The sequence below is a fragment of the Miniopterus schreibersii genome (assembly GCF_964146895.1).
Source record: "Miniopterus schreibersii genome assembly, chromosome: 2".
In the NCBI taxonomy this organism is placed as follows: domain Eukaryota; kingdom Metazoa; phylum Chordata; class Mammalia; order Chiroptera; family Miniopteridae; genus Miniopterus; species Miniopterus schreibersii.
The window spans coordinates 70895822-70917811 of record NC_138102.1 but is presented as its reverse complement, the minus strand read 5'-3'; the positions used below and the strand labels follow the sequence as shown (position 1 = coordinate 70917811).

At 35.4% G+C, this 21990-nt stretch overlaps 1 protein-coding gene across 1 annotated transcript in view; it reads left to right on the top strand.

Annotated features, from left to right (window-relative positions):
* VWA8 (von Willebrand factor A domain containing 8) overlaps positions 1-21990 on the top strand; it is a 331062-nt gene that overhangs the window by 28003 nt on the left and 281069 nt on the right. Inside the window, exons 3-7 of the mRNA XM_081127980.1 lie at positions 4797-4927; positions 7928-8038; positions 15362-15529; positions 20797-20961; positions 21321-21370. Coding sequence (XP_080984106.1) covers positions 4797-4927; positions 7928-8038; positions 15362-15529; positions 20797-20961; positions 21321-21370 — 625 coding nt within the window. The remainder of the gene's footprint in view (positions 1-4796; positions 4928-7927; positions 8039-15361; positions 15530-20796; positions 20962-21320; positions 21371-21990) is intronic.

Sequence of the window (21990 nt, the reverse complement as noted above, 5' to 3'; positions counted from 1 at the left end):
TAGAAATAACTCATTAGTGGTGTGCAAGCAACATAAATCTTGGGGAAAAAAATGTTGATGCAGACATAGTATTTCTCAACAGGGTGCCATTGACATATTAGGCAGATGGGACTGTCTTGGACATTGTATGTAGCATCCCTAAATGTCAGTGGTGTACTGAATTATCCCTATGCCCTTGCAACAACTAAAAGTTCCCCTGGACATTTCCAGTGCCTTCTGGCAGGCATAAATAGAATAGTGGCAGTATTGCCACTAGTTGAGAACCACTGTTGAATGGCAAGAGTAAAGGAAGGGATTGCTGAGAATTGTTAGATGTGCCTTAGGCCAGTGGCTCTCAACACACAGGAGGATCATACTAAGTGGAAGACACTCCGTGAGCATACTCAGGATTATACACAGTTCCAGGGTTCCAGCTTTAGATGACTCTATGCCTTTATCTCCTACTTAAGAAAGTATGTTGGTGTACAAACTGCTCTTTGATTATAGATATAACTCTGATTCTTCTCCAGTTTGCTTAAAAACAAAAAGATAAAATTTTGCTAAACCTCAGCACTTTATTAACACTGACAACATGTGAAGGGCAGACCTCACATTTGATTAGGAACTACTGCCTTCGACTTCAAAAAGTCTTGAAAATGAGTATGGTTCCAAGGTCAAGGCATTCAAAATAGAATGGAACTATACAGAACTAATTTGAGAGTCTGTAATTATGAATAGGTGCAAATAGTTATAAATAGTAAAAAGGTGGGAGGAAGCTGAAGAGACCAACTTAGCTTTACCTTTGAGAACCTTTGAAATTTCATATTTTAAATAGTCAAGTGTAGGTAATGGAAAGCGAGGCACATTGCCAAAGCTGAATATAAAGGAGCAACACAAAACGGTAAGAAGAGAGTGAGGGAGGCCTGTGGCCAGAGTAAGCTGAGATTTGTGAAAATTTAAAGAAAAAACACCCTCAAAGTATTTAAGTTTTTAATTATATATTTGATATCAGAGTAAGAAGAGGTAGTAGTTCTGTGGCATAGGGAACATTGTATAGTTTTACTGATAGAGCAGTTACAGCTTTTTAACCCTTATTTTGTTTCATCATTAAACAGCAAGCAGACGGACTCATTTGAAATAAAAAAGAGTAGGCTGTATGTCACAAAAATTGATTTAAGTCTGAAGTAGGAAAGAAAATATTTAAGGGAACATCTGGTAGTTATGAGAGTGACTCTCCAGGCTCAGGTGAATTGCATTGTAGCATCATGAAACTCCTTGATAGATTCTCAAAGGTATAGGTCTTAGAGCAATGTTTTTCAACCTATTTTTCATTATTGCTCTCCTAAGGACATTTTTCCTCCATTTGTCTGTCCCAGCCTCATGAAACTTCAATACCACAGATATACTGTATATCTGTTTATGCATGATGGCCTTTTAATGGATGACAGACCATTGTAAAATCTGAGAGTTTTTCTCAAGTCCCCCTCCAGGAACCAGTGTTTGCCCCCATAGGGTTGATATTCCTCTAAGGTGATATCCATGCCCTAGAGGATTCACAGAGGAAGGAGGAAGCCAGACATCCCCACTACAGTGATACTTCTCTTGACATAGAGGCACTTGGTTTGGGGAAATTATAAGATGCTTTGGTGTGACCCCAGTGACATGGCAAACCAACCAGTTTGCCCAAAATCTTGTCCTTGATCTTCCTAGCAGAAGAAAATCAGAAATTTATCTTTATTTTTCTCAGTGATCAGATGTTAGCTTTTGGGGGAAGTAGTGGAAACTTCTCTAGCAATATTGTGTTGTCAGAGGGGGGAAAAGCACAACTTTAGCCCTAAGTAAGTGTTCTTAGTTGATCTTTGAACTCTTTATGGGAGATTTTACACACACACACACACACACACACACACACATATATTTAATTTGTCTTTATTGTTGAAAGTATTATAGATCTCCTCCTTTTTTCCCCCTTGACCCTTTCTACCCCATACCCACCCTTGCCTCATGCCTTCACTACACTATTGTCTGTGCCCATGGGTTATGCATAATATGCATATAAGATCTTTGGTTAATCTCTTCCTACTCACCTGCCCACCCCTGCCTTCCCTCTGAGATTCGTCAGTCTGTTCCATGCTTCTATGTCTCTGGATCTATTTTGTTCATTAGTTTATTTTGTTATGAGTGAGATCATGTAAAACTGAATCAGGAAGAATCAGAAATCCTGAATGGACCAACAACAACTGATGAAATAGAAGCAATAATAGAAAAATTCCCAGCAAACGAAAGCCCTGGTCCTGATGGCCTCACAGGGGAGCCCCACCAAGCATTCTACTTCTTATTATAGCAGTCCCTTTAACATTTCTTGCAATGATGGTTTGGTGGTGATGAACTCCTTTACCCTTTTTTTTTTTGTCTGGGGAGCTCTTTATTTCACTATCTATTTTGAATGATTGCTTTGCTGGACAAAGTAGTCTTGGTTTCAGATCCTTGCTTTTCATTTCCTTGAATACTTCATGCCATTCCCTTCTGGCCTTCAGAGTTTCTGATGAGAAATCAGCTGGCAGCCTTATGGGAGCTCAAATTGCTTTTTTCTTGCTGCCTTTAAGATTTTCTCTTTGTCTTGAATTTTTGGCATTTTAATTATGATGTGTCTGGGCTTGGGCCTCTTTGGGTTCTTCTTGGGACTCTCTGTGACTCCTGAACTTGTGTGACTTTTTCCTTCACCATGCTAGAAAAGTTTTCTGCCATTATTTCTTCAAACAGGTTCTCTATCCCTTGGTGACTTTCTCCACCTTCTGGCACTCCGATGATGCAAATATTGTCACATTTCATGTTGTCCCACAGCTCCTTTAAGCTGTCCTCTTGTTTTTTAATTGTTTTTTCTTTTTGGATCTCTGATTGAGTGATTTTTTTTCCACCCTGTCTTCTAATTCACGGATCCAATCCTCAGCTTCCTCTAATCTGCTGTTTATTCCTTCCAGTGTATTCTTTATTACTGCTTTGTCATTCTTAATTTCCTTCATAGTTTCCATATCTTTTTTCATGCTAACAATCATTATTCTGAACTCTATATCTGGTAGATTTCTTATCTCCATTTCATTTAATTCTTTTTCTGGAGAATTCTCTTGTTCTTTCATTATGGGCTTGTTTTTTGTCTCCCTATTTGGGTTGCCTGTTTGGATTTGTTTCTATGTACTAGGTAGATCTGCTATGACTCCCAGTTTTTTTGGAGGGTCCCTGTGCAGGACAATGTCAGATGCTGTTTGTGACTGGCCCTGAGTGCCCTGTTTGGAGCTTTTAGCAATCCACAGTTTGTGGCTCCCTCTGCTAGGGCTGGGTGCATTTGGAAAGGCTAGGATATTCAATACATATAAATATATAAGTATCTTGCCCAAGCTGGTTTTGGTCAGTAGTTAGGGCATCACCCCATGGACTATAGGGTCCCAGGTTCGATTCCAGCCAAGGGCACATGCCTCAGTTTCAGGCTTGATCCCCGGCCCCATTCAGGGCAAGTGTGGGAGGCAAATAATTGATTTGTGTCTCTCACATCGATGTTTCTCTCTCTCTTTCCCCCTTTCACCCTCTCTGGAAAGCAATGGAAAAAATATCCTTGGGTGAGGATTAAAAAGTATATATATCTGCATGTGTGTGTGTTTATGTATAAAATGCAATACAATTGTAAAACAAACACTGTAGCCCACACCCAATTTAAAAACTAGAATATTACTATTACCATTGAAACTGAGAATCTGATTGCATGCCCAGGAATCCATTATCCTGAATTTATCATTCTCTTGCGTTTTTGCTTTTTCAAACACTGTTTTATCACATATGTATATATTTCTAACGAACTCAATTTGCTAGTTTTTTGAGTTTTATCAAAATAGTATCATATGTGACTCATTCTGAGACTTAATTTTTTCACTCAATATTATACCTTTTAAGAGTTAAACATTGTTGCAAGTAGTGGTAGTTCATTCTGTTTTTGTCATTGTATTGTGCATGTTTTACCCATTTCCTGTCTCCAGTTTTATTTTGAATAACACTGCTGTGAATATTCTATGTGTCTCCTGATGTTCAAGGGTGAGAGTTTTTCTTACGTATCTGGGAATGCACCTGCTCTGTCACTGGGTGATTGACAAATGAGCAAACACAAATTAATTATATTAACTCAAACATTTTAGGAAATGGGTAGGCAGAAGATGAGCAGATTGATGGGTGATTTAATAGTACACTTAGAAGGGCATTGCATAGAACAGTCTTCTATTCCCAAAATAATTGGTGTAGAAGAACAGACAAATTCAAAGAAGGCATTTAAATCTTCATCAAACTTTTTAACTGTGAAGTTTGAGATCTCACAACCCATTGCTAACTAAGTTATAATATAGTTTTCTTAAATTTTAAAAGACTACAATGATCATTCATTGTCTGGGATGATTTGATCACATCCCCTTTTTAGAACAAAAGGGGTAAACTATAAAAGTGTGATATAGTAATGATACTATTCCTCATAGCACACTTGAAAATCACTTTCATTCCTTTAGCAACACTTATAGGTGAGTGTTCAAATGTTCTTATAAGCTTATAAATGTTATGTGACTCTCTGTGATATCATAAACTTTGTCCTATTTTAATATAGATAATGATAGCTTTATTGTAAAGTGGTGTGAAAATTCACCTGGTGTATGTATCAATGTGTGTTTATATGCATGTTATATGTATTTTAATATAATATACAGTTTTCAGCGATTGCTTGGAGATTTATATTATATGTAGTAGTCGGATTGCATTTCACTTTTTCCTTTTCCCCCTTAAAGTTTCAGACTCTCTGGCTCAATCTGTAATTCAGCATCTGAGATGGATAATGCAGAAGGATCTTCTGGGGCAGGATGTCTTTCTAATAGGACCTCCTGGGCCTCTTCGACGCTCTATTGCTATGCAGTACCTGGTAAGCAGTCAATTCTTGTGCATTCTTAAGGATCTTAACAATGATAAGTTATGTTGGAAAATAAATTAAGATAAAGAATTTATAAAAATTCCAGGATAAGTCATTACTCGAAAAAAATTGTTAATGTTGAAAGTTGATTTGTTTACAAAGAGTTTGGAATAAGTTATTTGGGAAGCAAATGTATTGCTTTTCATAGCTGTAGGAAATTTTTGTTTTAAGTAGAAAGTCTTCCACTTCCAGTGGAAAGGAAATATAAATTCAGTCAATGAGTAGCAGATAGAACCAGCAACTCTGAGATTACAAAACAAAACTTAGATTTATACTACTTAGGAAATATTCTTTTATCTCGATTCTACATTTTTAAAAGGCCAAATAGTTCTTTTGACTTTTTTATATTAAATGCTCTTTAGAAAGGGATCCTAAGGTTTGTAGAATATCTCTTATGTGTTATACAGATGAGAAAACAAGTTCATTAAATAGCTCACTCAAGCTTTATTCAGCTAGGTAATGATGGAGCTAGACTTCAAATCTCATATTGTTTCCTTTTTCTGACATGTTATCTTTTTAAATGTTTGCAGTTCTCTGAGCATATTGTGAAGTGAGTTGAAGTATTCAATTCTCAATCAAAGTAAAAAAATATTAAAATACTTTTTTCTACTGTGTCATTATTTGTAGGCATTACTTTAGTGATTTGAGGAAAAAATGTTATCAAATGAAGTTTTGTTCTGAAGATACTTTTTAGGATGAAGCGAAAAACCTTGCTTAAATCTTCCTTGTGTTCTTGATATTAAAGAATTGATTTCTATGCTATAGAAATATACTTTGTGTACTCTTTTATGCCAAATGGTGAATTTATTTTGGTACTCACTAAATCATATACAGCAGGAGTGATAATACGATGAACAAATCAGAACCTAACTACCTCTAGCCCATACATTTCATATCTTTTGTTCCTAGAACCAGTTTGTGAGGTGTAATATGCCATTGTATGCATTGTATCCTCTATCCTCACTTTATTATTATACAAGGCAAATGTGTCTTGTTGAAGAATGTAGAGTCAGTTCCCGAGAATTTGAAGTCTAGAACCTCTTTCATTTTAAGATGCGTGCTTTCCACCTGGCTGATTTCAAAACTACAATATCTCACTTTGATTTTGTTTCTGGCAAGACTTTGAAGCTTATTAGGAAGGAATGTGGAATGAGAAGGGCTAGGAGATTATAGGAGTCTTTTTGGTTAAAAAATGCAACATAAGTTTATATGGGTAAAGTCTGTATCTTAAAACAAAACAAAACTTTAAATTGAGAAATAGTCCTGAGGCAGCTTTAGGATGTGGAAACATACATAAGAAAATTTACTAGCCTAAGCTGCCTTGTAAACTCTGCTGTGGGTACTACCGTTAGATATAAGGTCCTATGCTTAACTTAGTAAAAGCCACAATAGATGAGGTCTGCAAAGGCAGAAATTTGGGGGCAAGCCTGTTGAATCAGTGAGAAACTAAGTAGAAATAATTTTATAGTTGTATTTATATTTAAGTCATATAAAAGGGGTTTTCTGGATAGTTCAAAAAAACTCAACAGACCACTGCCGCCCCCTCCATCTGCTGCTTGGTGCTTTTTGTAAGCTCACTTAGAATGCTTCTGTGAAACAGAAACTGAGGAGACTGTGGTGCTTCTTTTGGCTGATGAAGAGTCCCAGGAAGCTGTCAAGACTGAGGATAATACCCTTGGGGTGGCAGTCCAGGGTATTATTGTGGTACAATGTAGTGATAAGAGGCATGTATCACTTTGTCAACCAACGTGAGTGACAGGGTTTCAGAAGCAAGAAGGAGGTATCTGCAGAAAAGAACTTTCTACTTGACTCCAAAATTGTGCGCTCACAGGCAGTTCATTCTTATTTAAAAAGACATCACTACGATGATGTGTGTTTTCTCTATTGAAAATTTTTTTTCTTCTTTTCATGTATATTTAAATTTATGGGTGCATGGGAAATGGCACATTTTAAGAAAACTAATTAACAACAATAATATATTTTTATCAACATCACATGGAGATAAAGTGGAGAAAAAAAATATTTTTCTGGACTATAAAATAATTTGCTGGAGTATAAACAAATAAGTTGAATGAGTGAGTGATTATTAATAGCATGCTTATTCAACTCTTTTCTTTATACTCCAGTAAATTAGTTTGTTTTTCCTGTTCAGTAAAAACATATTGTATGCCTTATTCAATTGGAGAATGTTATTGTTTTTAATTCAACATTGTAAAATCAAGGGTATTATTAAAAACCTTTTGTTCATGGATATTACATGTAGGGCAAAGTGACTTTAGCAATGGATAAGTTATTCTAAAAGAAATGGATTCTAGGTGGTTGCCCCTTCAAATCATAGATGATTTTTTTGGGGTAAAATAATTCTTTCCTTCCCCCTCCTCCTCTTCCCTCTCCCTCTCACCCTTTTCATCCCTTTTCCTCTTTTCCTTCCTGTATAGCTGTGTATGTGTCTTTCTTTTCTGTTGACCTTTCTGTTGGTATTTACCTTATTTTCACACTTGGTAAAGTACGTAACATGTTGTCTATAATTGGTAAACACTGGCTAATGGAATGAATTAATTTACATCACCCTTTAAAAAAAGATGAACATTACTTGCAGAAATGGCTATCATTTGGGAGAAAACCAAGTAACCAAATTATTACTCATGATGTTCGAAAAGAATTCTACAGGAGACATTAAGATTTATAAGATCTAATTTTTATTATTATTGTTTAAATAGTAAATAATTATTACGTGGTAAATTATGGGGTGCAGTAAAAGTAGAACTCTACATGTTTTGATTAATGCTCAATTTATTGCATTTTTTTTTTTCCAAAGCTGTGGCTCAGAAGGTTTTTTTAATCTAGAATTACATTTAAATGCACTTCTCTGGGGCAGTGGCATTGTCAGCTCCAAAGCATATGTTGGGAATTTGATTTTATTTTGGAACAATTGCACTCTCTGCTCTACAGGAGCTGACCAAACGGGAAGTGGAATACATTGCCTTGTCAAGGGACACCACGGAAACTGATCTCAAACAGCGTCGAGAGATCCGCGCAGGCACCGCCTTTTACATCGATCAGGCAAGTTCTGATCACGCTCTAAGGCGTGGCTGTTTACTCCAGGTCTGTACAGAATTGATTTTTAAAGTAGAGAGTGGTAGCTCATGTAGTAGTGAGAGATAGCTGTACTGCACTCTCTAGACATATTTGATTTAGATTTTTTGAGTCTGTTCTTGGAAATGCCTTCATGGTTTAACACTAAATAAGAAACCATAGATGAAATTAATGGTTCTAAAATGTTGGCTAAAGATCATTATGCCATTTTCTTAATTCTCAATTACTTTTTACTACTTCCCTATAGAATTCTGATTTTTTTTTTTAAAGAATTAAAGAAATTTTAATATAGGAAATTCTCTAGCACATTTACTAAAGTATTCTCAATCTAAAGGTCAAGTAGGTAAAGGTATATTAAACAGTGAAATTAAATATGCTTCCTGAAACTAAAGCTTTTTGGAGCAGCTTGGGGAGGTGGTTCTTAGGTACAGATTACTAACTAAAGTAATATTTTATGAATATTATAATGAAACTTATGCATTTCTTCAAATTATTGCTTAAAATATTAAATATTGTTCTTTGTTAGGAATACCTAGAGAAAAAGGGACAGAGACTTTAAATGAGCATTTCATAGAGAAAATATTTTAAATGTCCAATACATTTGTGACAAGATGCTTGACCATTTTGTTTACAAAAATAAAAATTAAAACAATAGTGAGCTGCTATTTTTCTTTTACCTCTCAGATTGGCAAAGATGAAAGAATTTGCTAATGTCCATTGTTGATGAGGAAAAAGGGCTGAGGAAAGAGCATTGTTGTTGATGCAATTTAAAAGACAATTTGGCAGTACCTATCAAAAGGATATATTTTGACCCAGCAGTTATGTTTCTAGCAATTTTCCTCCAAATGTTATTCACACAACCATGCAAAGTTATATATACAAGGTTGTTTATTGTAGTATTGTTTGATATCATATGAAAGTATAAATGAAAACTATAATGATGTACATTTAGGAGGTAAATAAAAAGCAGTAAGTAGAGTTCTCTGTAGCCTTTAAAAAGAATGAGGTGAATATATGTGTAGTGATAGGAAAGAAGACCAGGATGTAAATGAAAAAACCTAAGTTGCAAGACAGTGTATATAATATGATCCCATTTGTGATAAAAAGAAAAAAAGAAATATATAAATGTTCATGTTGCATTGAAAATTTCCAGAAGGAAACACAAGAATCTGTCAACAGAGCTTACCTCTGTGGAAATGTGATTGGGCGTCTGGGGTGGGATGAGGAAGAACTTTCAAAGTTCTTTAAATTTGAAGCTTATCACATGAGTACACTATTACTCTATAATTTTAAGAAGTATAATTGTAAAAATCCATGGAGTGAAAATTTTTTTGAGACTGGGATATGAATATGTTGCATATATTACTATTAGTTACAAAAGGAAAAATGCACTTAAAATGGAGAGATATGGCAGTCACCTCTTAGATGGTGATGAAACTTAGCATCATTTAGTGGGAAAATCTGAGAAGTTCAGATTTCCAGCAATTAAAAAGTAACCCCTTGTGGATGAAGCACACAAGTACATTTAAAAGAAGTCCATTTTATTCACATGATGCCAAAGGTTCACTTCATAGATTATTTCTAATTACAGATGGGGAAAAATTTACCTTTAATAATGCTTGTGTCTTTTCTGGACCCAGTGAGGATGAGAGTTAGGACATGAGATTTGAGTTGGGATAGTGAGGAGCTGGTGAGAAGGATTAGAAAATGAGATAGCCTAAGCAGAGGGGAGGAGGTAGGAATGTGTTTAAATGACAGTGAAAGAACTGGCTTTGTTTGTTAGAGTATGGATTTAAAAACATTTTTTGAATGAATTTTATATTCAGATTGATTGTTGCAATGCAAATAGTGAGGAAGAAAAAGTGGATTTTTATGTTTGTAATTTTAAAGACAGCTTAAAACTTTGGCTATTCAGAGATTTCAGAAATTGAGTTGTTTTAAGTAAATAAATGTATTGATTAGCTAAAGCTTTATTTCTTGAAACATAAAGTAAAATATTTAGATGAAACTATAATATTCTACCCTCCTGCCATTCTAAAAAGCATATTTTCATATGATAATCTATTTTGCGTTTTAGAAAATACATAAAGTGCTATATAAATGTATCATAGTATTTTATACTTTTATGGTTTCTTAGGGGAATCCCACTGATTATGAAGTTATTTAGGAAATTGTAATGCACTGACCCCTTCAGAGCCTGTGACTGTGGTGTAGGAATGTTGGTCTTTTCTCTAAATTGCTTCAGACTGTTTATTGAGATTGTACCTGATTTTCATATTTTTTTCTTCTATCTCATTTCCTGGCACTTAATATTCCTTACTGTTTGCTCATAATCAGATCCTATTACTTCTTTGCCATGAAATCCCATCACACCCAGAATAAAATCTAGACCCTTTAATACGGCCTACAACATTGTACAGGACCTAGTATTGTCCCCTGCATCTCCTTTCCCTCGTTCCCTTGCTTTCTAGGCTCCAGCGGCAGTGGCCTTCTTGTTCTCTAAAAATAGACCAAATGCTTTTCATCCTCAGAGCCTTTGTACTTGATATTTCTTCCCCTTGGTATATTGTCTTCAGATCTGTGTATTGCTGCCTCCTCATTCAGATTATAAATTCTCAGAATGTTTTAGCTAAAGTAATCACTGATCGTGCCCACCCCCTTCCTACATGTACCATGCTGTCATATTATACAATGTAATCTTCTTCAGAGCACCCATCACTATATGAATTTACCTAAATATTTTCTTTGTTTCCATGTTTATTGTCTGCCTTCCTCACCAGAATGTAACTATCTTGCTTATCTCTGGCACCTAAAAAGTGTCTGGAATATAATTGGCACTTATATTGGAAGATAGATTTCTCCTTTGGATAATCAACCTCATTTAATTTTTAAATAAATTAAGTGTAAATAGGCTCTGGATAAAACCAGGGCTTTCCAATGGAAAAGCTGTCTGACTTTTTGACATCTATTTTGAGTCTTCAAAATGAGTAATTCCCACCTGAATTCTCAATAGATGAAGTTGCCAGTTGATTACCAGCTAGTCATATGTTTGACTAAAAGGTCTTTATATTTATCTAATTTAGAATCTTCTTATTTATTAAATATTCTTAACTATTGAATTTGATATCTGGGGTCAAGGGAGAGACAATATCTTCATTTATTATCAGGTAATGCCTCTAAATCTAAGTGGGCCAGTGTTGATGAAAAAGTACATGGGGCCATGTAGTGGGTGCTGGGAGAGAAAGTTTGGGGTTTTCAGTGTGGTTGACATTGTATGCACATTATGAGTGATGTCCAAGTAATTATTAACTGACATTTCAGCTGGAAGTCTTGGCAAAACTCCCAAGTCCAAGTTGGGGTTCATGGCCATTTGACCTCTGTTTATTTTCATATAGGATTAAGGATGATGATAAAATGAGAGGTTAAACTCAACTGCTATGCTTGAAGGTCAGAATTAGGTTAATTTTATATGGGTAATTTATATTTTCTTTCAAAATAATGATTTTTTCTTGTTAACAAAGTCATAAATGCTTATTTTATAGATATAACATATATGCACACATATAGTATTTATTAATTAACAAATATTTATTGAAATGACTGCTATGTTTCAGGTGCTCTCTAGGTGCATTGAACGAAAGAAACAAATTCCTGTCATTATAGAGCCTATGTTTTAGTAGGGAAAACAAAAGAAACAGAGGAAAGAAGGATAGTATAATAAAGTAAATGCTAAATAGCATAGGGAAGAATAAAAATTTCTAGTAACCTTCCCCTTTAAAAACAGCAATGTTAATATTTTCTGCATTTCTTTCTATTATACCTATATGCATATTTATTTAATCATGTGTAATTTTTATAAAAATGTTATATACCATGTATATGAAGTTTTATATAGTTTGCTTTTAAAAAACCTGATATTTTATCAGGAGCATCTTCCTATAACATCAGATATTCCTCAAAAATATGATTTTTAGTATCCAAATAGTATTTTATGAAATACATGTGACATTATTTATTTAATGTTTCCATTTTATCCACATTCCCATGTTGTTAGTCATTCAGGTTCTTTCTAAAGTTTCGCTATTATAATTACCACTTTGGTGAATATTATACTAACCTATATCTTGTTATTATCTCATTACTTTTTTAGATTTGAATGCTAGGAATATAAGTGCTAATCAAAGCGTCTGGACATTTTCAAAAGTCTTGATATATATTTATTGCCAAATTGCTTTCCAGAAAGGGTGTTCCAACTTACACTGTCATCAGTGCACTATGGTGATTGCCTCATGTATTCTTGTTAATATTGAGTACTTTGCCAAATTGATAGGCTTTAATTTGCATTAAAAATTACTAACCACGTTGAACACTTTTTATGTTTATTGGCTGTTCCTCCTGTAAGATGTGAATAAATTGAGTGGTTAAGGAAAAGGAGAGAGAGGTACTGATGAAATAAATAAGTTACAGCCTATCAAAAAGTGTTAACATTTATACCATGTTTGTCTGTGTGAATATTTGCCATAACTTACCCACTTGTTGATGTGAAGGTAATTTAAATATTTTAATGCAGTTACTTTCGTAAGTAAATTATACATTACTTTAAAAAAAGAATTTGTTAAAGACCAGAAATATGAATATTTATGACTGATGATATGATACCCATGGAGAAATGAGATATTTTTATTTAATAAAAATAAAGAAGATAAAATAACCTGAAAAAGCCTAAATCATCAATATTCTAACCCTTTAAAAATCTGTTACTGTCCTCATTTTTTTAATTTATTGCCATTCTAATAATTAATTCTGTTTATTGCCTTGTGACTACAGAGAGGAGGACTTTAAGTCAATGTACAGTTGCTTAGATTATTCAAATATAAACCAATACAAATGAACTAAGCTACAAATAAATTACATTTAGGTTTTATGTCTGACTGAGAGGAGACACTCCTTATAATGTTAATTTTGGGAGTAGAAAGCCAGGATGGGAAGTTCAAATGGTTTTCTTAAACTTTTCAGCCACGAACTCTTTTCACATTTGTATCTTGTTAATTTGTTTGACAAGGTACTGTGAAGTTCCCTGATGTACAATATACATATTTAATATTAAGTATAAAAATGCACTTTAAATAATTTTATGATATTTTAATGTATTCTGTTTTGGATTATTCTTGATTCTTACTAATAGAAAAAATAATGGTTAAGTTTTTTAATGCACAGCTTAAATATTACAGGTCATCAAAAGCAACCCTTAATAAATTGAATAATAGTGCTATTGATCAGAAAAGATTTTTATCTTGTCTAAACTCCTTGTACTCTTTTTGGAAATAAGGAAAACATTTATTTGTAAATTTTATCTCATTTATTGATGTTGATGCTACTTTCCACATGTAACCACTGTGAAAATTACAAAGTTGTCTTTCAGAAGTTTATTCTACTCATATAATGAATTAAGTACTTGGAATTTGGAAATCATCTCTTATAGAAGCCAAGCTCTTGAGACTGGCTGAATTCTGATACTTGCACCAGATCCTTTGAAGCCATATTGTTATAATATGTTCTAATTGTCACTTGGAAATTGGAGAAAGTCTATGTTTACTTTGGCCTCTTTGTTTGTCATAACTCAGGCCTTGGCTTCTTACCATGTTGCCAATGCTTATCTACTCATATAATGTTAACTGTTTGGCAGATTTGTATAATTTATTTTAAAAAATCAAGGGACATAAATAATTCTTAAAACACCCTTAGGAGGGAGATGACTTCCTCAGTTTATAGGTGAAGTAACTGAGCCTTAGAGGGCCATGGCCATACAACTGATAAATAGCAGAGGTAGAATTTGAGTCAGGATCTATCCAATTTCAAAGTTTAGGTTTTTTCTACTATATTATGCGACTTCCCTGAAAAAGCAATGATGATAACGATGACAACTGATGACAAGGATGATAGAATTCACAATAATAACAGCCAGTCCTTTCTTAAAGGCTTACTGTGTGCCACAGGTTATCTTATTTAATCTTCACTATAATCAGTGAGATATGTACCATAATTAGTGTAGCTTTAGAAAGAAATGGAGGCTCAGAGAGGTAAAGTGACTAACCTAAGTCACTGGTAAGCCCATAAGTGCTAAAGCAACCAAAAATTGATCTTACCCTATTCTGACATTTTAAAATAAAACTTGAAATGTAAATTTTAAAATTTCTTTGGCTTCGTCAGTACTATTACACTGTAACAATTTTGAGTAATTTGAAGCTCTTTTGAATCTTATATTCATTAAATCATGGCTATATTAAAAATAATTTATATTTTAATAGGTTTGATAGCTTTAAATTTTTTTCCAATACTGCTTTGATTCAGAAATAGCGATAGTGTACAACATCCCTTGAGGATAGTCTCATTTAGGAAATGAGGACACAGACCTCCAGATTAATTGTTTGCCTAAGGTCTTTTATCAAATCAGAAGCAAATTTAGAGCAGAGACTTACACAATTTTTTATTTTAGGTCATGCAACTGCTTTTATCTCGAAATCCTTTGTGTCCATATGTTGGGCTGTTAAACCTGTTGTATGAGGTGGTTTGTCCAGAAGGATCTTGCTATATTTTTTCTGACTTCTGTTTGAGAAAATTAGGTCTCTTGAAGTTCTGTAGCTTGAAGTGCAGGAAAGGATCTGTATGGTTGATGTAATTTCTGCTTTGAGAAACAATCACAAGTAATCTTTCCACATAAAATATGTATGCACTTTTCTCCCCCTTTTTTTAAGATTTCACTAGAAAAATTTGGTAAGTTTGTAATGTTGGCAGCATTGAACATTGGAATAAACCTGAATTTGTTTGGATGGTGACTCTTGTTTAAAACCTTACAGTCTCCATGTGTTCTCAGCTAGCTTATTTGGTCCTCTCTAGAAGCTTGTGGGATAGATAGGACAGATTGTATCTTCATTTCCTTTTCTAGTTAAGGATTCTGTTTCCTTGTTTAGTTATGTTACCGATTCAAAGATAGCTTTGAGTTTTCTATTTCATTGGGTGTTATCTGAAATGTTACAGCTGAAGGGAACCTTAGAGATAATTTCTTCCCATCTCTTCATTTTACAAATGGTGGAAACAGGCCTAAAGAGGGAAAAATCACTTGCCTAACATCATTTAGGTAGATAAAGCAAAATCAAGAACTGGAACCCAGCTTTCCTGATTTCCAGTCCCTATAATGAGAAACACAAATATCATTTGCATTACAAGTAAAATTAGGCCATGTTCTGCTATCTTCTATATTCTCATATTGTTTTTGTTTCTTGGAAATAGTGTGCAGTTCGTGCAGCCACAGAAGGCAGAACTCTCGTTTTGGAAGGCTTGGAAAAGGCGGAGAGGAATGTTTTGCCTGTTTTGAACAACTTGCTGGAAAATAGGGAGATGCAGCTTGAAGATGGACGCTTCCTAATGTCTGCAGAGCGTTATGACAAACTTCTCAAAGTAAGAAAAGAAAAATTCAGCTGCTCTGTCTTAACTGCTGAGCTGTGGGTAGTGCCATTTGTTGTATAAGACACAACTGTATCAGAATGAGGGCACATATTCAGGTGGCCCACATCTGATCTGTGGCAAATTGCTGAAGTCAGGTCATGAGTTTGCAGTTTACAGGGCTCTTCTAATATTTGCTGACCATGTTAGAAAATCTCCAAGATTTTTACTTTTTCTTGCCAATCTAATAACTTTCTTTTTTCCTTCCTCCCTTCCTCCCTCCCTTTTTTCCTCTTTCTCTTTCTTTCTCCTTTTAATCCTTCTTCCCTTTCTTTCTCCTTTCCTGTCTTCCACTTTCCATCTCTCAAAAACTATTTACTAAGAGTCTAGTGGCTTCTAGACAGTGGCGGGAATACAAAGCTGAAAAAAGTTCAGTTCTTGGCCTCAGGAAGCTCAAAGTTCAGGAGATATTGACAGAAATTAGTAAGATATTTAAAAGATACCCTGGCCCTGACCAGTGTGGCTCAATTGGTTGGATGTCGTCCCATGCACTGAAAGGTTCAATTCCCAGTTGGGGCACATGTCCCGGTTGTGGACAGTAGGGGGCGTGCAGGAGGCAGCCGACCGATGTTTCTCTCTCATTGATGTTTCTATCTCTCTCCTTTCCCTTTCTCTCTCTCTAAAATCAGTAAAAACATATTTTAAAAAAACAATAAAAGATACCCTTAATGGTTCAAGCTACCAGTCTCTGATGCCTGAGTTGTTCTAAGAGCACCTAACTTTCACAAAAACTTCCCATTATAATCACCACATCTCCCATTTCAACATATTGTTTAAATTACACATCTACTGGGTTTTTGTTGTTGATGTTAAAGTGACAAGACACTGGCCTTTTATTTAGGGGTGGGGAGTGTACAGCCCAAGAAATCATTTGGTCTGGCCCTGCCAAGGCAACTGCAGGCAGGACATGAAATTCAGTAAATCTAGGAGCTTTTATCATAGCTAATTTTTCAGTTGATAATTTTGTATGGCCCCTGAATGATGTTCTAAATATCCAAATGGCCCTTGGCAGAAAAAAGGTTCCCCACCCCTGAACTGGACCCGACCCCCTGCTTCTATCCTTCCTGCCCCACAGCATTCAGTGATCACTTTAAAACATGCGACAGATCAGGTCATTCCCCTGTTCTCAGATAAAATCCAAAGTCTTTACAGTGGGCCTTATCTTCTCCTAGCCTTCTTCTTACTCCACTCCAGCTGCTAGAATTCCTTTTACTATACCTTAAACATGCCGGATAGGCATTCTCCTACCTTATAGGTGCTTTGCACAGACACTTTACTCTTTGGGAATGGTTTTCTCCCAGATATCTGCTCGGCTTACTTCTGTACCTCCTTCAAGTCTTTGCTCAAATATTATATTATCAATGAAGCCTGCCCTAACCCTCCTGTTTAAAATTGTAATGTCCCCTCTTCCCCCATACTCCCTTACTCTGCTCTATTCTTTTCCCCATAAAGTCTTCTAACATCCTATATGATTTACTTATTATGTTTTTAGTTCATTTTCTGCTTCCCTTTATTAGATTATAACTTTCACGAGGGGAGGGATTTTTGTCATTGATGTTATCTTAAGCTCTTAGAGCAATGCGTGACACTAGGTAAGTGCTCAATAACTATTTGTTAGATGAATGAATAAGTACACTAAAATCTTTAAATACTGTGATACAAGTGTGTATAACGAGGGGCACAACAAGGGAGTGTGGGACTCTTCAAAGGCTTTGGAGAAGGGTTCCATATAATTTACAAAAGGACAAGAAGGCAGCCCTGTTCACTCAGCTCCAGCTGTTCCACAATGGAGCTCTCTGGCTCACCATGTCTCCAGGGACTGATGTTCTGCCTCCGCATCCTAGGATTTAGAATCTCTCTCACACCTATTCTGTAGAGATACATATGTGCTAATCTTACTACCCCAAGTTGTTTACAGATTGTTTAAGAGCAGGATCTGTGTCAAGCTTCTTTTTGATTCTGCTCCCAGGGAACTAATACAAACCCAGAACAACCTAGGCACCAAATAATAGATGCTGTCACCAGAGGGTCTGATTGAACTGATGCTCCACAACTGGTAGGACCAGGAGCATCTCTTTCTGATTCCACCATCTGAATCTGTTTTCTCGGAAACATGTCTTGCAATCCTTTCAGTACTCTGATTCTTTACTATTTATGGGAGATCCTAGCTGGTGTTTTCATTGTGTAGTGTAGTTGTTTTCTTTTGGCTGTATCTAAAGATGGCACCATACTAGTATAGTAACAAGAGGATACTTGAGGATTTATTTTTTAATTGAAATTTTTTGAATATCTTTATTAATTTCAGAGAGAGGAAGGGAGAGGGAGAGAGATAGAAACATCAATGATGAGAGAGTCATCATTGATCGACTGCCTCCTGCATGCCCCCAACTGGGGATCGAGCCTGCTGCCTGGGCATGTGTCCTGACCGAGAATGGAACCGTGATCTCCTGGATCCTAGGTCAGTGCTCAACCATTGAGCCATGCCTGCCCAGGCTGATTTTTTTTTGAGAGAGAGGAATAGGGAGAGAGAGAGAGAAACATTGATTTGCTGCCTCCTGCAGGTGCCCTGACCAGGGATTGAACCTGCAACCTGGGTATGTGCCCTGACTGAGAATGGAACCTACTACTTTTTGGTGTATGGGATGATGCTCCAACCAATTGACCCACACTGGCTAGGGCAATATTTGAGGGTTTAATCAATAAGAAAAGTTAAAGTCATTCATTCATATTGTTACAGTTAATTTATTGAAATGAAAGCTATTTTATTATTTATTTATTTTTTAAAAATCTTGTTTTATCAATTTATATTTTATAAATAATGTAAATAAATGTAAATAGAAGAATAATTTACATTTATTTTAAAGGTAGGTAGATATGATACAGAACATTTTCTCTTTAAATATTTTCTAATTACAAAATAACTATTATTTGCCTCTATATTGTTATTTGCTGCTTTTAGTGAGCGATTTGGAAAAGAATACTTAGATTATGGAATCATTTTTTTAAGGTATATGATTTACTTCATAACAAGAACTTCAATATATTCTTTATTCATGTAATAGAATTCTGTGTGAAGTTATTGAACGTCTTACTTTGGATAGGAATTTGAGATATGGCTCAAATGGGCTTTAGTATACAAGGCATGCTTATTAACTGAGAAGGATGTACTGCATTTTCCCCAATGTGAATATCAGCATAAATACATAATTTTTATTGGTAAGTGTAATTTCTCTATTCACAGAATCAGTCTCATAGGAACCTCACAGAATATAGGCAAGATCTCTTCACAAAACATTACCACTTTAAGACAATTTCTGTGATAAAAGGACTTCAGCACCAAAACTGAAGTCCCATTTATTTCTGTACGAAATTTGAGTATCTCAAAACGTTAATGGTTTCATAGAGGTGATTATAGTAGAATGTATGGAAACATACAATTGGTTTATATCAATTTTATGTATATTCTGATTATCAGTTTCAGATGAATGGGAAATGGAAATGTTCAGCTCTGTGAAAATTATACTCCTGATTTCTCAGACAGGATTATATCCAGATTCTTGTTTTCTAGTGCATAGGAGATAGTGTCAGTGTTAGTCCTATTAATGAAATGTAGGGTCATGATTTTGGTAATGCTAGCAATTGTTCATTATGTTTTAAAATTACTTCATGCAGGAACAGATTGAGGGATCTCAGAGGGAAGGTGAGGGTGGGGGAGTGGTTCGGGAGAGATTAAGCAAAGAATTTATATGCATAAATGCATAACCCATGGACACAGACAGTAGTGTGGGGAAGGCTGGGGGTGGGGCGGATGCGGAGTAGAGGGGATCCATGGGGGAAAAAGTGGGACATCTGTAATACTTTCAACAATAAAGATATATTTAAAAAAATTATTTCATGCATTCAGTCAACAGACGTTTGTCCTATTATGTGCTAGAGGTATTAAGTCCTTTCAAGATCTGGATCCAGCAAGAAACAGTTATGTGCAGAAGTCAGTGCACAAATGTCTGATGATAGACGCTTGCATAGTGCATGGGGTACAAAAGTGATTCTAATGGAAAGAGGGGACTAGAAAGGGTCCCATTTTAAAGATGATACTGTCTGTCTTTGAATGATACTTATGTTTAAGGTGTGCAAAGCGGAAAGAGTATTCCAAACAGTGGAGCAGTGTTGGTGAAGCAGCATGATGTGCCTGGGGAGCCACAGTTGTGAGATGGGCATAGGCACAGGGCCAGGAGAGGCGGCCTGAGGGGATGGGTGTGAAGTGGTTGCTGAGACTGGGAGAGTCAGACATGAATCTGGCCAAGAAAGGCCTTGAGAATCATGTTAAGAGTTTCTACATTGTCATGTGGGCCACATTCATATCAGCTGGGTAAGCTCCATGGATTCTACAGCTGAGGACAGTGAAGAGCCATTGATAAGGTCAGGCAGAAATGGGAGGAATGGCACTTAATAGATGCCTGCTATGGACCTGTTGCTTTCACATACATAATCACATTTAATTTCATTATAGGCATAATAATGGTGATATTATTCTCACTCTATAGGTGAGAAAGCTGAGGCTCAGAGGGTATTATGGCATACTCTTGTTCACTTAGCTGGAGTTTGCATAAAGCACTAGAGCCAGGATTTATAACTTCAAAACCACCACATACTAGTTGCAGGACCATGGGCAAGTTATGTAACTCCTCTGAACAGTTCATTCACTCATAAAAAAGAATTAAATGTCTATTTAGATTCTGGTGAAATTTAAATGAGAAAAATTCATAAAGTGCTTACCATGTAGTAAGTTTTTAATACATGCTAGTTATTACTATTCATATACCTTGGTAGAAATATACCTGTAGACACAGTTATCTATTTAAGGTCCAGGGCAGGCTCTGCTCTGCCGGTGGCCTGCCCTCTGGGACTACCTTTTTCATCATCTGGTCTGAGCCAGTATACTGTCCTTACCTTCCTGACTTAGTTCCTCTGTGTTACTCTGTAGGACTTAGAAACCCGACCCAGGTCTCCTTTGTTCCTTCATGTGTTCACTGCTTCTCCTTTTGACACATCAGTCTTCATGTTCTGGTATCCAGGTCCTCATTTCACTTTGCTTCCTTCCTTGACAGTTTGATTTTGAGAGTGTTCTCAGCAGTCAGGGCCTACATTTCTTAGTCTTGGAAGCTCTTGCAGTTGTAATCTATTTTAGTTATGCTGTAATTTTTGATCTCATACTCTTTAAGGATCATACCAAAACAGAGCTGGATGCTTGGAAGATTGTGCGAGTCAGTGAAAATTTCCGAGTGATTGCCTTGGGCTTGCCAGTGCCTAAGTACTCTGGGAATCCATTAGACCCCCCTCTCCGTTCTCGATTTCAAGCCAGAGATATTTATTACCTACCCTTTAAGGTAAGTGTGAACAAGGATAATTTAGTTTTTAAACAATTTTTCTATTCATAATAAATTCAGTTTCTATGAAAATGTTACCGTGTTGGTACATGTCCTCCTCAGTTGTTAATGGTGAGAAAAAAGGATACAGGGTGAAGAAAGTCTCTGGAAATGAGGAAGAAAAAGTGTTGTGGTATTATTTTTCTAACAGATTTTCAAAATGACTACTTTTTATAGAAAATAACATGTATCAATAAGTTATTTTTTGCTCTTAATTGCTTAGTATTGGCTTAATTAAAAGATTGGATTGTCTATAAAGCATTTACATTTAATCTATTATATTCCTTATTAATTGTTTTGATATTTCTATGTTATTTCAGGACCAACTTAGACTGTTATATTCTGTTGGACCCAATGTTTCTGCTGAAAAGTAAGTCATCTGTACATTTATATATTTTTATATAAATATCTGGACACTTAATATTGAATTTGTTTTGCCATTGATTGATTGATTCATTCATTCAACAACTATTCTCTGAAGGATTTTTTAGTAGCTGTGGTAATTGCTGATGATAGAAGTGATAAAGAAGATGATAAAGATAAAAATCATGGTAAAGACATGATCTTTGATGGCAAGAAACAACATCTAGTAGAGATTAAAAATATTTGAATACTTTAAGATAGTGTAGTAAGGTAATACTTTTAAAGTATTGGGGGCTATTGTGGTTGAGAGTTTATAAGGACTTCATAAAGGCATTGACATTGAGGTGGGTCCTAAAGAATGAGTAGGCTTTGCCAGATAGAGAATGGAATTAAGGAATTCTAAGAATTTTTTTTTTTTAAAAGCATGGGATATGAGAGTGTATGTCTCATTCTTGAGGCTATAAAAAGCTGCAGGTGGCTAGAGATAGGTTTAGATTGAGAAAGGTAGGAGGTGAGGCTGCCAGGTTGTAAAAAACTTCACATATTGTGATGGATTTCAGAAATATATCTGTTATCTAATCAGGTTCTGAGTTTTAAATGGAATATTTTAATGTGGAGCTGCTGTTT